This window comes from Thalassophryne amazonica, chromosome 17 (genome assembly GCF_902500255.1).
Source record: "Thalassophryne amazonica chromosome 17, fThaAma1.1, whole genome shotgun sequence".
Taxonomy (NCBI): Eukaryota; Metazoa; Chordata; class Actinopteri; order Batrachoidiformes; family Batrachoididae; genus Thalassophryne; species Thalassophryne amazonica.
This window is the reverse complement of record NC_047119.1, coordinates 16,124,482-16,144,848: the sequence shown is the minus strand read 5'-3', so window position 1 is coordinate 16,144,848 and position 20,367 is coordinate 16,124,482. Positions and strand designations below refer to the sequence as shown.

The 20,367-nt window shown below is 39.6% G+C and overlaps 1 protein-coding gene across 1 annotated transcript in view; it reads left to right on the top strand.

The window, feature by feature from the left end:
* The window catches only part of col27a1a (collagen, type XXVII, alpha 1a), a 176,848-nt gene that overhangs the window by 117,025 nt on the left and 39,456 nt on the right, over positions 1-20,367 (top strand). Inside the window, exons 28-30 of the mRNA XM_034191963.1 lie at positions 669-722; positions 18,353-18,406; positions 18,646-18,690. Coding sequence (XP_034047854.1) covers positions 669-722; positions 18,353-18,406; positions 18,646-18,690 — 153 coding nt within the window. The remainder of the gene's footprint in view (positions 1-668; positions 723-18,352; positions 18,407-18,645; positions 18,691-20,367) is intronic.

The window sequence follows — 20,367 nt, the reverse complement described above, 5'->3', positions numbered from 1 at the left end:
TTAACCAAAATTGTAGGGTCCCTAAAGCATACCAGAACATTTGGAAGTTCCTCTTATTACATAGTTGAGTACTACTTCTGTTGTCATCATGAACAGTGAGAAATGATCAATTATGACTGTTGTAATTTATAATCTGATGATACAGCATGTATCCTGTACTTTAATTATATGTTTGATTTTATGTATTAGGGTTTGACAAACACAGAATTGGTCAACATTTTACAAATAATGGACTGCAATATCGTTTTGGTGGTCATAGCCAAGAGTCTGCAAAAAGGCTTCTCTGATTGTGATGAGAGTTGACAGTCTCCAACTGAAACCGAATTACCCTGCTGTCACTCAAAAGGCCAACACCTATAACTAATTAGATGCCCTTACCCCTTGTTTCCCCTTGATGTGTCCTTCCCACCGGCAGTTTTGATAAAGCGCAGGGTTTGAAAGTAACGGCCACCAAAACAAACATAAACATGGTCCAGCAGAACAGGATTCCAGAGCAGGTTCTTTAATTGCTGTGAGTGACAGATATAACTACAAACATTGTAGTGTGTTCCTAAGGTCAGACTACCCCTGGGGTTAACTGAAAAGGGGGCAGTCTGTTTTAGCTGTTCTTCCCTCCCTTCTCACCTGCTTTCTTTTCTTCTTTATCTCCATGTTATTTTCTCAATCAGGGGCCTCCTGGAGCTACTGGGCCAATTGGGACAAGAGGACCCAAAGGCTTACGGGTAAGTGAGACGCCTAGCACCTGTTGTTCCTACAGCTGCTGAGGGATGGATGCTCTGCAATCCAGGGGTGTCACCAGGGCCCTATGAAAAGAAATCTTACTGGGCTACCTCCCATGTTATTTTGTCAATGTTATAATTGTATTAGGGGACTCTTTGGACCCCTGTCAATCATGGGCCCCTAGAATCTTTCTCCTTATTCCCTCTTTTTCGACACCCCTGCTACAATCACAGGGTTACAGATAGGGATGTCCCGATCAGGTTTTTTTGGCCCCGATCCGATTCCGATTTTGAGTATCTGCTGATACCGAGTCCCGATCCAGTACTTTAAAAAACTGAATGAACAAAGAACAAATGCTAAATATAGAATATTTTCATTTTAATCACCTTATTTTATTATTTATCACTTAAACAGTTCACTTCTCCTTGAGGTAGCTTGAACAATCAAGTAATAATCTACCAGACTTAAAAAATGTACAAATTTCCATGTTATTTTATTTGCCTAAAAATGTTTCTGTGTAGGCTCTCAGTTGTCCAGGTGGTTTCCATAGTAGAGAAGCTTGAATCTTCGACTGGACTGGGTTGCTTGACGCGAGGACGTTTCGCTTCAAATCGCAGAAGCTTCCTCAGCTAAAATTCTTGCTCTGGAAGTCTCACTTCTGTCTGACTCTTGTAGAGAAGAATAAAACATGTGTCATCAACATATCTGAACCAGTGACTGGGAGAGATGCCCCTGAAAGACATCAAGGCTGGCTGGCAGTAACGGTTACTTTTTTAGACCAAGCAGAGGAAAAAAATATGGAATCACTCAATTCTGAGGAAAAAATTATGGAATCACCCTGTAAATTTTCACTCCCAAAACTAACACCTGCATCATATCAGATCTGCTCGTTAGTCTGCATCTAAAAAGGAGTGAACACACCTTGGAGAGCTGTTGCACCAAGTGGACTGACATGAATCATGGCTCCAACACGAGAGATGTCAATTGAAACAAAGGAGAGGATTAGCAAACTCTTAAAAGAGAGTAAATCATCACGCAATGTTGCAAAAGATGTTGGTTGTTCACAGTCAGCTGTGTCTAAACTCTGGACCAAATACAAACAACATGGGAAGGTTGTTAAAGGCAAACATACTGGTAGACCAAGGAAGACAAAGCGTCAAGACAGAAAACTTAAAGCAATATGTCTCAAAAATCGAAAAATGTACAACAAAACAAATGAGGAACGAATGGGAGGAAACTGGAGTCAACGTCTGTGACCGAACTGTAAGAAACCGCCTAAAGGAAATGGGATTTACATACAGAAAAGCTAAACGAAAGGCATCATTAACACCTAAACAGAAAAAAAACAAGGTTACAATGGACTAAGGAAAAGCAATTGTGGACTGTGGATGACTGGATGAAAGTCATATTCAGTGATGAATCTCGAATCTGCATTGGGCAAGGTGATGATGCTGGAACTTTTGTTTGGTGCCTTTCCAATGAGATTTATAAAGATGACTGCCTGAAGAGAACATGTAAATTTCCACAGTCATTGATGATATGGGGCTGCATGTCAGGTAAAGGCACTGGGGAGATGGCTGTCATTACATCATCAATAAATGCACAAGTTTATGTTGATATTTTGGACAATTGAAAGGATGTTTGGGGATGATGAAATCATTTTTCAAGATGATAATGCATCTTGCCATAGAGCAAAAACTGCAAAAACATTCCTTGCAAAAAGACACAGGGTCAATGTCATGGCATAGGGTCAATCTCAATGAGCAGATCTGATTTGATGCAGGTGTTAATTTGGGGGATGAAAATTTACAGGGTGATTCCATAATTTTTTCCTCAGAATTGAGTGATTTCCTCTGCTTGGTCTAAAAAAGTAACCGTTACTGACTGCCACAGTCTTTTTTTCTTGATTTCTTATAGTGTTTCTTAAAGCCAGAAAGTTGCCATTTGAAATGACTTTAGTTTTGTGTCATGTCTGTGATCTGCTTTTTTTGTATAAAATTAAACAACTGAATGAACATCCTCCGAGGCCAGTGATTCCATAATTTTTGCCAGGGGTTGTATTATAGACGTTTTAAAGCTGTAAAACCCCTCACTACACACTATATACACTTTTCTCAATCAGGCATGAACATTTTCTCACTTTTCTCTCATGTGTAAACACTCTCAAAGTTCAAAACTGAGTAGAAAAATAAGACCAACCTGTTTTCAGGCCCAAACATTTGTTTGAGAAATAAAAATAGAACGTTTTCCTATAAATAATTATGATGGCTTTTAGAGCTAACAAATTTAATTTTAACAATCAACGTACGAGGTTGGACACATAAGAAATTATTAATAGTGACTCACCAGTATTTCACAGGTCTTCTGATCGCGCCTCTTCGTCCTGGCGCCGCTGCGCTGTCACATCTTTTTCCACTGACTCACACCTCGCTGCAGGTGTCTTTTTCCGAGTGTAGAACACAGTTATGGGTAGTTGTTGGCGCTCTTTTTTCTTCTGGGCGAGAAGATTCTTATAAACAGACACGCAGAACACAATGCGCGTGCTCTCCCTTCGTGGTGTCACGACCGGCTGCTTGATGAGGCCGCAGAACACAATGCACTGTAAAAAAAAGCATGCAAAATTGGACTAAAAAAAATCCGCGAAGCAGCAAGGCCGCGAAAGGTGAACCGCGTTATAGCGAGGGACCATTATATCTAATCTGAAATAACAGGTGGTTTTAATTTACAGATGAAAGGTTTCTAAAGAACCATTTATTAATTTAGCTATTTTAATTACAAGTGTTCTAAACTTTTTTTAAACAGTAATCAGAAATTTTGAGGTACAAACAACAACAAAAAACATTTCCAAGGATTTTTCTTCAGAAAACTGCTCTATAAATGAGCAGTTCTGTGACACGTTTCTGCACTGATCTGTTTTGTACAGATCAGTGGTTTCTGCCACTAGTCTTCCGTGTTTTGGCCCGACGCGTCGTTCCTATTGGACAACGCTAAGTGACATCACAGCTCAGAGCGTCGAAAGTTGTATTGGGTTGAACTTATGTTTATTCTTTGGTTCAATAAAAAAAAAAGATTGGGTTGAACTTTGACCGCGTCAGCCTGCCGACAAGCAGTAATGTGCGATGCTTCTGACACCTCTAAAAGCAACGCGTCTCATTGAAAATAATGCTTTTTAGACTGATTCTTGACGCCTATGATGCTTCCGACACGTGAAAGGCCCATTAATCTGCAATAATGAGCTTGAAATAGCGCATATCAAAATAATGAGGATAAAATCTATATCGGATTTCTGATCGGGATGCAACGTCCGATTTCAATCAAGTCTGAAACCACATGATCTGCCCGATTTCCGATCACGTGATCGGATCGGGACATCCCTAGTTACAGATCATACACCTGGGAAAAATACACTTAATTTGTGTGTGTGTGTGTTGAGGGTGGGGAGAAACGGGGTGCTGCAGCCTTTCCGTAAGGTTGTTTGGATTTGCGATTATGATATTTGAGTTTAGAATGTCCTTGCTGGTCAACAATCAGAAAATAATTTTAGTATAAAAATTCTCTCTGTCTCTCTCTCTCTCTCTTTCTCTCTCTCTCTCACTCTCTCTCTCTCACGGGCCTCATTTACTGCGTACCTGGCTAGATCTCCCTTGCTCTCTTTTTCTTTTGTGGATATTTTCACACAAAATCATTTGTGCAGGGTTTGTGTAGCTGTATGGCCCATTTATTCCTCTGAGTGATCCACATTATAAGATCATTTACTTTGGAAATTTTAAAGATGACAGCATTCTTTTTGACTTATTATGTTTAAAAATGAGGGAATGGACTTTATCTATCTATCTATCTATCTATCTATCTATCTATCTATCTATCTATCTATCTATATATATATATATATATATATATATATATATATATATATATATATATATATATATATATATATATATATTGTAGAGGTACCGCATTTAAAGTCTCCTGTTTTGTGTCGTGCTGTATGTTGTACTTTCCTGCTGGGTTTTCAGGTCAGATAGGAAAAAAAGACTAATAAAATAAATAAGTGAATACCCTTCTTAAACAATCATTAGTCACACTCACTCACACATTTCTAAGTAATATTCCAGTACACTTTATTATTTAGGTTAAAAAAATGATAAGATTGCTCATGTAATATAAATAGTCATTTTTCACACTGTCAAACACAGGTGCACCTAATAATGTTAAACAGGGCAGCATTCCGATGAGGTCGCTCCCTGGCACTGTTATTAATACACCTTTGCTGCTTTACAATGACTGCATACTGTGAAATAAAGAGTCTGTTTCCATTAAAGATACGGTACTTTAACTGAAGAACGATGGGCAAAATCAAGATAAATGTAGACACATGAACTACTCTAAAAGGAAAACAGAGCTCCAGAACATGTTACGGAAGACAGAACATGGGCTTGGTTTTATGCTTGAGCTGCTGGTAAAAGTAGGTTCGTGGGAGATTTCTTTCTTTTGAGAGTCTTAGACTCACTGCAGCAGCTCACAGCAAATACGTTTCTGAAATTCACAGTTCACATGTTGAGTTCAAAGTGGATTCAAAGAGAATAAAGGTCCCGGTTATAGAAAAAAATTGTTGCTAATCACTATGAAAAGTATCTGTACACGTCTGCAAAGCAACCGTGGGATCGATGCGGGATATTAAAAATGAAAGAAAAATGGTGGATAGATAAATAATCATCACCAGTAAAGAAAAATGACATTATTTTTCAAATAGAAAGAAAAATGTATAAATATGTAGATTAATAATATTAATTATATGTTGTAGAGCCATCCATTTTCAATACTCACTCCTATTAAGGTTCATGGGGGGCTGTAGCTGATCCCAACAGTCATAGCGTGAGGCGGGGTACACCCTGGACAGGATGCCAGTCTGTCACAGTGCCACATATAGACAAAAAAACACATTCACACACACACACACACACACACACACACACACACACACACACACACACACACACACACACACACACACACACACACACACACACACACACACACACCTACGGACAATTGAAAGTTTCCAGTTCACCTAACCTGCATGTCTTTGGGAGGAAGCCGGAACACCCGAAGGGAACCCACACAAACACAGGGAGAACATGCAAACTCCACACAGAAAGGACCACAGGTAGGAATCAATCCCATGACCTTCTTGTTGTGAGGCAACAGTGCTAAACACTAAGCCACCGTGTTGTAGATCAATAAAATAAATAAAAATTACACTGAAAAAATTTATAGAAAATTAATGGTGATCCAAAATGGTCTTTGACAAATCTCACAATACTCACCTTCATCAAATATGATATCAGAGGTGAAGAATGTGCATCTTTTGAGGATTTGCTTCTCATTTGAATGTATAATAATACAATGTGATGTACACTGAACATAATTATAAATGCAACACCGGACATGTTTAAATATTTTGAACACTTGGTGTTAAAGATATTACTCTGTTCAGTCAGCATACCTTTATTGTTCAATCAATCATCTCAGAAAGGGAGTGGAAAACTGTCACACGTCTAAACACATTTATGTTTTAAAAACAATAGGAATCAACATACTGTACTCACAGAAATAAAAGTGGGAATCTTGTACAGCATTGTTAATAAAATATTTTAAAATTTAAAGTGCTGCATTTCTAATTTTGTTCAGTGCATATATGATTGAGAGATGTCGTTCCACATCCCTCCAGTGAGACAATTTTAGATGGAGTTCAGAAATCATGATTTTAGGGAAAGGATGCATGAGAGAGTAAGGACAATGCCAGTTTTGTTTGACCATTTAGGACAAAGCTATGGGTCTTCCGGTGATATAATTCTCCCTGTCCTTTATTTGCTCTCTTGTGGTGTATATACTCTTTTTCAAAGATTTTTAAATGGCTGTATTTCATTGCTGTGATCCGAGGTCAGGATCCTGAGCCAGCTGGCATGCGTGATGAAGGAGCATTGTGTGTCTTTGTCTGGGTCGATCATTCGAGGTGAGACTCGCTGTGGTTGTCCTCGACATACTTTTATATCTCAAGCTGTGTTTTCAATTAATACTTATGTCAGCAGTTTCCGGTGGCAGGAAATCTGCCTGCAGCTCCAGGAGTCATGGGTAATTCCAGTAGAGAAACTTAAGAGCAGCAAGACAAAAGACAAAAATGGTCCAGACAGACACATGCCACCCCCACACCTCACAAACAGATAAACCATGTCCCAACAGTGCTTGAAACCAAAATTGTCCATTTCACTACAGTTTTCTTTGCCAAGGTTACATTCACATTGCAGTATGATGTCACCTGAATCAACAGTTTTGTTTTTATTTATTTAGTGTTTGAAATTTCCTCTATATGACAATACTGATGCTTTACTATATATATATATATATATATATATATATATATATATATATATATATATATATATATATATATATATATATATAGTTGAGCTCAAACGTTTACATACCCTGGTGGAATTTTTGTTTTTTTTTTGCCCATTTTGCAGAGAATATGAATGATAACACAAAAACTTTTTTCACTCATGGTTAGTGGTTGGGTGAAGCCAACCATGTATATATATGGTTTATGTTTCATCTATGAATGAGGAGGGTTGTTCAGATCAGACACACTTACAGACATAAATGTGAACCATTCAGATGAGAACTGAACCTGCCAAGAATAAATTTAAAAATAATCAGACTCAGCTTGCTTCCGCTGCTAATATGAATGTGAGTGATGTTAACACAGTCAGACTGAATGCTCTTGCAAATCATCCAGATGAAATAAAAAAAAAATTGCACAAATAATTCTGATTCAAGCCACTTCAACTGGTAATGTGAACTTATCCTAGAGGTCTTGATAACCATCTGGGGTGTAAATAATAATTTATTTGGGGGATCCCACCATCTGCAAAATGTTGCCATCATAGTATTTTAAGCATTTTGAGAGACAAGAGTCTCTTTCTAAGGTAGTTAATGGGTTTTAGTGTGGTGAATGGCAAACTTAAGGTGGTGGTCCCCTGGTGGGCCATGGATGTACTGCAGGTGGGCAGTTTTAATTTTTCTTGGGCACTAAAAATATTCATTCATATTCTATTCACACTTACTCCAATCAAGGGTCATGGGAGGGGCTGGCACTTACGTATGCCAGCAGTCATAGGATGTGAGGCAGGGACACACACACACACACCTATGGTCAAATTAAAATTTCTACACACTAAATTTTGCTGAGTTAAATTTACTCTGCTGGGATAACATTTTCCCCATCTCAGTAGAGTAAAAAATACTCTATTATAGTGTGAAACCGGCTCTACCGTTGCCGCTGACCGACCCCCCCCCCCCACCCCAAAACATTGGCCCACCCTGCCTCCACTGCCATCAGATGACACTGTTAAACCTCTTAAATCATTCTAAAGTCTGTTTTAAGCAGAAATGAGGCCATTTTAAGCAGGAATGAGGTGTTAATCGGTGACACTTTGAAATGACGGACGGTCACTGAATGCAACAGCTAGCACCCGTGTATCTGTGGCGCTCTGATCACTTCTTCGTCTTTTCTGATGAAATAATGCCGAATTTATGTGGAAATGATTGTTGTACAAAAGCTTCAGATATCTGTCGCTTAAATAGATGATGACTGGAGTGCAGTGAACCGCGGCTGATGACGCATGCGTAGTGAAGGCAAGGTGGACCGAGTTTTAGGGGCACCGTTCAGTCAGCGACACTGTCTAGTCAATGCCAGTGGTTCTACTCCAATAAGAGTTGATTTTACACTATGTTGAGTTGATTTAGCCCCGTGGTAGAGTGTATTTAACTTTCTATAATGGCTGAGTGGATCCTTGTCATTTGATTGGTGGTTTGTATGTCACGTGACATGGATTATTCATCCCATTTGTGTTGCATTGCATTTAGAGTGCAAATTTGGTTCCATACATTTGGTACCATTGCACTCTGCGCACACACACACACACACACACACACACACACACACACACACACACACACACACGCATACACGCACACGCGCATACACACACAAAATATCCATTCCGCTGTAAGCTGTCTGACATGATTTTTTTTCGCTGCACTGAGGAAATACACATTCTTTTCTTTTTGGTAGTACACATGTGGACAAGCGCCTTCCCGCTTATGTAAGCGTGCATGCTCACACAAGCCGGGCAGCGCTTAGCTTTAAAACAAACATGGTGGAGTTTGTTTTGCTGACGGACGACAGTTTGATGCACGGCATGACGGATTTCATTGTCAGAATTATTTTTGGACTCCTATTTAAAGGTCATGTTGGATCATTGATGTCAAAGTACAACCCCAGTTCCAGTGAAGTTGGGACATTGTGTAAAATGTAAATAAAAACAGAATACAATGATTTGCAAATCCTCTTTAACCTATATTCAATTGAATACACCACAAACACAAGATATTTAATGTTCAAATTGATAAACATTATTGTTTTTGTGCAATTATTGTCTCATTTTGAAATGGATACCTGTAACACACGATTCAAAAAAGTTGGGACAGTGGCAACAAAAGACTGGGAAAGTTGATGAATGCTCAAAGAACACATTTGGAACATTCCACAGGTGAACACTTTAAATGGAAACAGGTGAGGGTACAAAAGGAGCATCCCCAAAAGACTCAGCCATTCACAAACAAAGATGGGTCGAGGATCACCACTTTGTGAACAACTGCATGAAAAAAATAGTCCAACAGTTTAAGAACAATGTTTCTCAATGTTCAATTGCAAGGAATTTAGGGATTCCATCATCTACAGTCCATAATATAATCAGAAGATTCAGAGAATCTGGAGAACTTTCTACACGCAAGCGGCAAGGCCAAAAACCAACATTGAATGCCCGCGACCTTCAATCCATCAGGCGGCACTGCAAAAACCAACATCATTGTGTAAAGGATCTTACCGTGTGGGCTCAGGAACACTTCAGAAAACCATTGTCACTTAACACAGTTCGTCACTACATCTACAAGTGCAAGTTAAAACTCTACCATGCAAAGCAAAAGCCATACATCAACAACATCCAGAAAAGCCAGCTCCTTCTCTGGGCCGGAGCTCATTTGAAATGGACAGACGCAAAGTGGAAAAGTGTGCTGTGGTCTAATGAGTCCACATTTCAAATTGTTTTTGGAAATCATGGACGTCGTGTCCTCTGGACAAAAGAGGAAAAAGACCATCCAGATTGTTACCAGCACAAAGTTCAAAAGCCAGCATCTGTGATGGTATGGGGGTGTGTTAGTGCCCACGGTATGGGCAACTTACACATCTGTGATGGCACCAACAATGCTGAAAGGTACATCCAGGTTTTGGAGCAACACATGCTGCCATCCAAGCAACGTCTTTTTCAGGGACGTCCCTGCTTATTTCAGCAAGACAATACCAAGCCACATTCTGCACATGTTACAACAGCATGGCTTCGTACTAAAAGAGTGCGGGTACTAGACTGGCATGCTTGCAGTCCAGACCTGTCGCCCATTGAAAATGTGTGGTGCATTATGAAGTGCAAAATACCACAACTGAGATCCCCGGACTGTTGAACAACTGAAGTCGTACATCAAGCAAGAATGGGAAAGAATTCCACCTACAAAGCTTCAACAATTAGTGTCCTCAGTTCCCAAAACGCTTATTGAGTGTTGTTAGAAGGAAAGGTGATGTAACACAGTGATAAACATACCACTGTCCCAGCTTTTTTGAAGCGTGTTGCAGGCATCCATTTCAAAATGAGCAAATATTTGCACAAAAACAATAAAGTTTATCAGTTTGAACATTAAATATTTTGTCTTTGTGGTGTATTCAATTGAATATAGGTTGAAGAGGATTTGCAAATCGTATTCTGTTTTTATTTACATTTTACACAACATCCTAACTTCACTGGAATTGGGGTTGTAGCAGTGATGCACCAAAGCTGGATTAATTTCTAATGTTATTTTTTACCTGCGCTGAGGAGGTACCAAAATGTAAGTCCCTTTTCCGTTGTTTGCAAATTAATATAATAGAAAATGACAAGGATCTATTTTAGCCGTTATTTAAAACAAATAATGAATGATTTTACATTCTTTCAATGAAACAAATAATTAATTCAGTGAAAGCTGGAACAAACCATTCAATGAGGCTTAAAGATTCGTGTCTCCTCTTTGTCCCGTTCATCCTTCAGCAGGTGATTTGATCTCAATGCGTCCTCGGCTAATTCCAAAAACGATAATGTGAAACAAGGCCACACAGTGGAAAGCTTTTAAATGGATGTCACATTCTAACACCATGTGTCTTTGAGATGTTAACGATTTTGCTTGAGGCACAGAGTCTCGATGTTGACAGAACTATAACATCAGGCCCAACTTATACCCGCTGTTGGAAAAATGTGGGAACAAACAAGCCATGAGACTGCATGTGTGCATCAAACTGTCTAGAAGCTCTTCTCAATAAGATTCAAATAAATTATACTTCTGTTAGAACAGAGCACTGTTTGTGTACTAATGTCTGTTCAGATTAGCGGTTCACCTTTTCCATCCAAAATGTCAGTAAAACCTGAGTTTAGGTGTTTTTAGCTCATATTTTCGTGATATTTAGGATAACCTTTTTTCTTTTTATTAAGCAAGGAAATGTTGAATTCCCAGTGAAGTCATGGGGAAACCACAACAAAAACACATCTGGGTACTCTTGGTGATGAATCATGTGTGACTGGAAGCCCAAAAACATGTCAGTTGTAGCTTCATTATTGTGTGATTGTTATTTGGAGAGGAAAAAAAGGGCAATTCTTGGAGAAATTGGTGGACCTTCCGTTATCTGTACTCATCCAACCCCTGAAGCAATCAGTTATCGATATATCATGGCTGAGTGGATCTTTGTCATTTGATTGGTGGTTTGTATGTCACATGATATGGATTATTCGTAGCATTTGCCAGTGTGTTTCATTTACCGTGCAATAGTTCTTTTTTAGTGTGCAATTTTGGGAATATATGAAATGTGCTATTGCACGCCCTGACCACCGTGCATGCTCACACTACCGGGGGAGGCATTTAGCTAAACTAACGGAGTAGCTATACGCCCAACCGTTGGTTCAATAAAGTAAATACGTGAGCATATACGCCCAACCACAACCGACCAATGAGCACGCTTGTAAGTTCATTTCCGGTTTCAACGCGGGGGAAAAGGGCAGGTATTTTCTCTCCAGCTGCAGGAGGGTTCGCAGCCCGTGGAGGGGCTGTGATCTAAGGCGGTTTTGTTTGGCTTGTCACACCCAGGGAACTGTGTCAAACTAAGACCATCTTACAGGCAACAAGCAGCCTTTTGTTCATAAAAACTGTTTTGTTGTCATTAACAGGCTTCCGTTCAAAATACTTATGAAGTTTGTCTGCTTTCATCCATTTTCGCAGTAATCAAAGACGTCGCCGTTAAATGTGTCAAACATACGCTGCTTTTCACGCCACGATAGAGCCTTAAAAAGTGGTGTAAAAAGCGTAGTTTAGATGCACAAAATGTGTCAAATACACATTCACGGTTGGGCGAATAAGATAAGACATTATATTTATCTGCCCAACAGTTGGGCATGTAATGTTCAATGTATGACTTATCTGCCCAACGGTTGGGCGAATAGCCTTTGTCTTTAGCTAAACATGGAGTTTGTTTTGCTGGCAGACGACAATTTGAAGGAGCTAATTGACACTGCTAATTCTTCTAACACAAAAACACAAATCCACCATCATCCGTAAGCCATCTGGAGGCATGAAGAGCTGTTAGGATGAAGTTAGGATGAAAATCTGGACAAATTTCTGATGCAGTTTTTCAGTGGAGTGAGGAAAGCAGGTCTGTACTGAATTCGGCACAACAACAGCACCACAGATTACATAGTCAGGATTGTTTTTTGCAAGTTGACTGAGAGCAATTTTGGACTCCTATTTAAAGTTCGTGTTGGACTCTTGACTTCAAAGCACCAGTGACTCACACCAAAATGTAACTCCCATTTCTGTTTATAAATTAGTAAAATATCAAATGACAAGGATCTATTTTAGCCGTTATATAAAACAAATAATGAATGTTTTTACATTCTTTCAATGGAGCAAATATTTAATTTAGTGAAAGATTCATACCATTAAACTTATAAACATTCATTATTTGTATAATATACCTTAACTTTTTTAACAGCTAAATGTACTAAACAGTAACTGTTCTTACATTTTAGATTACAGTTTTCAGTCATGCAAAATATCATTTTTTTTTAATTGAATTGAATTGAATCATGCTAAAATAAGCTAAAAACATGCAATATGTAAGCTGATTTGTTCTTTTTCTCTTTTTTGCTGTCATTATAGCTAAATGTGGAAAGCTTGGAACATTATTTAATGATGGATGACTTTTGAAATGGCTCCCCATACGAAAAACATCTATCTCCCATGTCTCGTTCCAATAAACCAAAAACCAAAGCTTTTACCAGCTTATGGCTGTCGGCCATGATGACAGTCTTTTTTTTTTTTTTGGCTTGGTATTCAACAACTCTTTGATATCTTTCCAACAACTCTGATAATCTTTTCCACATTGAGTAGCATATTAGTGTCATCATCCATTTCTCTCTGCAGTTGGTGATCATTATTAGATTTAAATTGGACTTTTGATTGTTTTCATTTCATGCTGTAGGAAAGCTGTTGCATTAAAAGAAGCCGACACTTTTGCTGCCAATTACTGGATCTCATTGTAACTAACTTTGAAGCGTAATATTTTTCTAAAGGTGTTTTTCTATGGCCTGATGCAGTGAAATATGACCACTTCTCTTTGGTTAATCGGACTATGTAAACACAAGCAGTGGGCACCGGGTACCTCAGACAGGAATGTTAACGAGTGCTGCTCGTCCCGCTTTGTGTATAATAGGCTTATAGCACTTCACCTAGCGGCGATCACCCCAGGCAAAAACTCCAACTGTTCCCAATCATCAGCCAGTCACACAGCAGGGCTGTCTGTGAGAATGTCACCATGAATTTGTCTGTAAACATTATTATTAATCCTCATGGAAGCTACCAAGTGAAAATGTTTTTGTTAGCAGTTCGTACAATGGAAGGCCACCAGGGGGTGGCCAGGGGGTGGCAGCTAGATGAAAGTGGTCTTGATAATTTTATAAATGCTACTTAGTAGTAGCAGCAGGTTCTCGTGGTTCATGTCTACGCAGTCTGTTTTTTGCTCTTAGGACTTTTGAGTTTTCTATTGAATTTTGTGCTCTTATTTTGACATCTGGTCTATGTCAATTTCTACTGATTTTAACTCCTGTCACTTGGGCTTCCAGTTTCATGTGCACTCTTACTTCCTTACTGATTGTTTCATGCACTATATAACCATCCAGAGATGCAAGGGAACTCTTGCCTGTGTCCTCAGTCATCCTCCTCGTCTGTTTCCACCTGGACAGCTTTGTTGTATGGACTTCCTCTGTTGTAAGTGCTGAGTATTCTAGTAGCTTCTGCTTTTACCAAGCACCAGTGTTGTTCTCTGCTCTGGGGTCCTCAGTCCAGTTGTTCCAGATTGTTGTCGGCAGTAGTAGTAGTAATAGTAGTAGTAGTAGTAGTAGTATTACATCATCTTCATTCTCTGCTGTGGTGGATAATGTTCTTTTTCACCCAAAGTAGGTGATTTGTTTAATTAGTTTATTTACTTAGTTGCTTATTTAGAATCAGAATCAAATTTATTGCCAAGTAAGTGCTCACATACAAGGAATTTGGTCTGGTGTTATTGGTGCATAAGCAACAATAAAAAAGAAAAGGAGAAAATGCTTCTGTAAGAAGTAAAAGAATCAAATAGTCAAATAGGCAAAACTATGTTCACTGTTAAATAAATATAACATAGTGGAATGGGGCTGTGCAAAAGCATGTGAATGGTGAGCATATGTGCAGTACCTTTCAGTGCAGGGATGACCAATCTGTACTTTGTGGAAGTGGGGCGGGGGGTACATGGGGGTCTCTGGCATTATTTATTATTTACCAACCGCAGACTCACATACACAGCTGGCAAGATAAATTTAGCAGTATGTTATGTACAATTTGTGGCATTTTCACTCAAGCATAGTCGTAACTACCTATTCCACTGCTGATGCCTTATTGGAGGTTGGAAATTCCAGCTTCACCACAGAAAAGTCATGGTCATGTCTTGTTTAGCTTTCTGTGTTTCATATTTAAGTGTAGAAATGAAAAACATTTTATGCATATAAATTTTGCGGCTGCATCAAATTTCTTTCATTTCATTACAGTCAGGTTCATAAGTATGTGGACATTGACTCACTTATGGCAATTTTGCCTCTGTACACATCCCCCCCCCCCCCCCACCACCACCACCACCACCATAATAGAGCTGAAATGAAACCATAAAGATGTGCTTGTAGTGTCAACTTTCAGCTTTAATTCAAAAATAGAGCACTAACTTGCTGCCAAAACCTGCACAAACTGACACCTTCAGTTTTGGTGTCACATCATTGATTATGAGCCACCAATGATCTTGTGAGTGTAGACAGACAAACATCTCGAAGAGTGTAAATGAGAAACTTGGCAAGTGCAGGTGCACAGTAAATGGACGGTATTGGTCAGCTGCCTGACTCCCATTTATCATCACTGGACTAACAGGCCTTTAAGCATTTGAGATTGATTATATTTGACAGTTTCACAGGTGTAATCGAAACAGTCAGACTGCTCTGACTGTTTGGGTGTATTTAAGGGTGAGTAGTTCCTGTGCTGATTATGAAACTTCTAATACCATTTATGACACTTTATTGGAAGGAAAGTGAGTACGCATGAAGTAGAACAATTTTAGGATAATACACTCAACAAAAATATAAACGCAACACTTTTGGTTTTGCTTCCATTTTGTATGAGATGAACTCAAAGATCTAAAACGTTTTCCACATACACAATATCACCATTTCCCTCAAATATTGTTCACAATCCAGTCTAAATCTGTGATAGTGAGCACTTCTTTGCTGAGATAATCCATCCCACCTCACAGGTGTGCCATGTCAAGATGCTGATTAGACACCATGATTAGTGCACAGGTGTGCCTTAGACTGTCCACAATAAAAGGCCACTCTGAAAGGTGCAGTTTTGTTTTATTGGGGGGGGGGATACCAGTCAGTTTCTGGTGTGACCACCATTTGCCTCATGCAGTGCAACACATCTCCTTCGCATAGAGCTGATCAGGTTGTCAATTGTGGCCTGTGGAATGTTGGTCCACTCCTCTTCAATGGCTGTGTGAAGTTGCTGGATATTGGCAGGAACTGGTACACGCTGTCGTATACGCCGGTCCAGAGCATCCCAAACATGCTCAATGGGTGACATGTCCGGTGAGTATGCTGGCCATGCAAGAACTGGGACATTTTCAGCTTCCAAGAATTGTGTACAGATCCTTGCAACATGGGGCCGTGCATTATCCTGCTGCAACATGAGGTGATGTTCTTGGATGTATGGCACAACAATGGACCTCAGGATCTCGTCACGGTATCTCTGTGCATTCAAAATGCCATCAATAAAATGCACCTGTGTTCTTCGTCCATAACAGACACCTGCCCATACCATAACCCCACCACCACCATGGGCCACTCGATCCACAACATTGACATCAGAAAACTGCTCACCCACACGACGCCACACACGCTGTCTGCCATCTGCCCTGAACAGTGTGAACTGGGATTCATCCGTGAAGAGAACACCTCTCCAACGTGCCAAACGCCAGCGAATGTGAGCATTTGCCCACTCAAGTCGGTTACGACGACGAACTGGAGTCAGGTCGAGACCCCCGATGAGGACGACGAGCATGCAGATGAGCTTCCCTGAGACGGTTTCTGACAGTTTGTGCAGAAATTCTTTGGTTATGCAAACCGATTGTTTCAGCAGCTGTCCGAGTGGCTGGTCTCAGACGATCTTGGAGGTGAACATGCTGGATGTGGAGGTCCTGGGCTGGTGTGGTTACACGTGGTCTGTGGTTGTGAGGCTGGTTGGATATACTGCCAAATTCTCTGAAATGCCTTTGGAGAGGGCTTATGGTAGAGAAATGAACATTCAATACACGAGCAACAGCTCTGGTTGACATTCCTACTGTCAGCATGCCAACTGCACGCTCCCTCAAATCTTGCGACATCGGTGGCATTGTGCTGTGTGATAAAACTGCACCTTTCAGAGTGGCCTTTTATTGTGGGCAGTCTAAGGCACACCTGTGCACTAATCATGGTGTCTAATCAGCATCTTGGTATGGCACACCTGTGAGGTGGGATGGATTATCTCAGCAAAGGAGAAGTGCTCACTATCACAGATTTGGACTGGTTTGTGAACAATATTTGAGGGAAATGGTGATATTGTGTATGTGGAAAACATTTTAGATCTTTGAGTTCATCTCATACAAAATGGGAGCAAAACCAAAAGTGTTGCGTTTATATTTTTGTTGAGTGTTGATAAAAAAGGACAAATAATGAGGACAAACAAACAAATTTGGACAACTTTGATGTGCCATATAATTCAAAAACCTTAATTTGTTTGACCGAGGGAATATCCCATATATATCAATTGGTTATGTACCTGCCTAGCTTGCTGAATTTGTGAAGCTTTACGTGCCTCCCTGTGACCTGAGGTCACTGGATGCAGTTTGCATTTACAATGAAACTTTTAAGGCTAATCTTAAAACTATAATTTCTCTTGTTGATCTATGATCGTTTCAACTTATTTTAACTCTATCTATTGACTCCGTGTTTATCTGCACTTAGCATTGAATTTTGCTTTATTGTTGTGCTTTAATGTTTTATTATGTATTTTGTAAATTTTCTACTTAAGGTTCTATACAGTAATGATAATATTTTTATATTATTATTATAGAGTTTGTCATCTGCTGAAGGGTTCGTGAATGCTCGACTGATGGTGGATTAGGAGCAGGTGTGGTTGTCAGTGAGAGAAACTGTTTTCACAGTTTTTTTCAGTTCTTTCACAGTGGTTACATTCTAAGCCTTAAATTACACCATCATACCATCACACAAACTCTGCAGAAAGGATTTTGTATTAATTTAGCCACCTAGGAAAAAAACAGTAAGATAGACGGTCGACTGATGTACATGTAGCTTCCGTTGCTCCCCTCATTGGGCTCAAACTCATGCTCACCAGCATGAAAGTGTTTCTCACTGGAACTTTCTTCACTGCACAGCACCATCTGCTGGCCATCATTGCATACGCAGTCCAAGAAAGAATTTCTGCATTTAGAGAAATAAACTGTTGTTTTCTGATTGTTTAACAGTATTTATGTTGTAAAACTCAAGACTTCTTCCTTCTCTCTCTCTCTCTGTTTCATCGCATGCGGTTTTGAAGTTACGCATTGCTTGGAATGAGTTTATTTGTCAGCTTCTTCCATTTCTAAAGCCTAGGTCTGGTGATCACCAAGGCCACCGCTGATTGTACAAATCGTGTATCCCTTTTTATTCCTAAAAGTGTACTTTTCAGTTCCCTTCAGCCTCAAACAACCTCTGACATTGTAATATCGATGTCAGCGTGCAATCCTAAGTTGTTTGTTTGTGTTGAGGCTGCCTGGCTGTGTTACAGTGACCTCTGTTGGGAAAGTGACACTTGTCTTGTGTTTTAGGGAGCAAGAGGGCCTGACGGTCCAATGGGAGAGATGGGGTTAGAGGGCAAGAAGGTAAGAATGCCAAGGGGTTATTGACTGTTTTTAGGTTGCTTTGTTGTTGATCTGTTTAAATCTAGCAGCAGTAATGAAAACTTTGCACATAAGTAATGACCAGAGAATAAAAGAAACCTCATGCAGTAAACCTAACCACAAATATCTCCGTAATGCTCTTCTGTTTCCATCTACCGGTAAGCAGGAGGCAGGGAGTATACAGTACACTGGCATCTCTCATCCTTTTGCTCTCTCTGCAGGGTCCTGATGGTCCTCCAGGAAAAATAGGTTTCCCTGGGCCACAGGTAAAACACTGGTGCACTTTTGTGCTTTTTCCATTTCAGCCTCATATATTTTTGGTGCCTCAGTTCCTGTGGAGAAGCATCAGCATGATTTAGAAGAACTGCATGAAGACAAATATCCCAAAGAGGTTCATTCGGACTGCGGGAAAGCAAATTTGCATCTTATTGGCGGGATTTACCAAACACCAAGACCCTCATTAAATTGTAGCATAGTGCTGCTGAAATACAAAGGTGCATTAATGAGATCATATCTGAGTTCACGTCAGGTCTGGGAGCATGTACTGCTGCCATATGTCTCCACATCCATCATACCACGGTCGTCCCCTGGGATCTTCGAAGGCAACCACCCAGGCAGACAGCTGTTTCATCTTTGTTGTTTACAAGTAGTCACCTATCTGTCACAGCCACATAGGCGCCCCTTGGCCTTTTCCAGGCACATGCCCAGAGAAATGAACCACATTGCCAAAATGACATAGCTAATGTTCCCTCATGATACAAATGATGCTCCTCATCTGAGTCTTCCTAAGTAACCATGCATTTGATACAAAATCATTACAGTGGTACCCAAGGATCCTCCAAAGTACCAAAGACATCCAGTCATCATCTTAAAGCATTGGTTGAGTGGCCAAGTCTCACAACCATACAGCAAGACAAAAAGCACCAAGAACCTAAAGACTTGGACCTTCATTCTCTTGCAAAAGTGCTAACATCACCACGTACCTCTGTCCAACGGCCTCATGACTCCATAGGATCTCCAACGTGTCTCTCACCCTCAAAGGCCAAGGACCCAGAAGGTTTTATTTTTAATTCTTTGCTTTTAGCTGTCCTGGGTACCAATCTGCATTAAGATTTGTCACAGTTTTTATGTCTGATGCCCTTCCTGTCACAACCCCAGTTCTACATGGACAAAGACAAGACCCAGACATATCATTCTACAAAAATCCACAACTAATATGGGCATTTGCCCTTGGAAAGTATAATAGTATTTGCTACATTGGGAATAAATAGATCAACTTTGGGATACATTTCAAGAAAAAAAAAGACATGAATAAAAAAAGATTGGTGGATAACATAAAAAGAAATACATGTAAAAAAAAAATAAGTTTTTGGATAAAATATAAATACATTTGAAAGGTTAATATGTTACTAAATGAGTAACATTTTAAAAATCTGCTTTATCTTCTTTTTATATGGTTTTGGTTTCATGTTAAACATAGGATACAAATTGTTTGTATGCCACAAAATTCTATATTTGGACTCCCATTTACTCTGCTGGACTCTTCCACAAACTCACATGGCTTGTGAGAAAGAGAGAGATGCTGTCTGGGTGAAAGGGGGCGTGGCAGACAGCAGCTTCTTTCAATTTAAAGTGACACATGAACATAAACAAGGTGTTTCGCAAAGCTGTTTCCTAAAACTCCCTGTTGGAATAGTTTTAATTTAGTGACCACACACTCACCTATTTGATTTGTGATGTATATCTGCATCAATAACACTACTTAAGTTTGTGAAATTAGTTTTTAGTTTTTCTTTTTCTTTTAAAGACTTGATAAATGTTGATAAATGTTGTCTTCGGTCTGTTTTATTGTAACACCTCATGGCTTTGAACAGCACTGATTTTATGAACATTCCTGATTCTGTGCATTCAGATCAAGATAGACTTGATTAGATTTGGAGGCA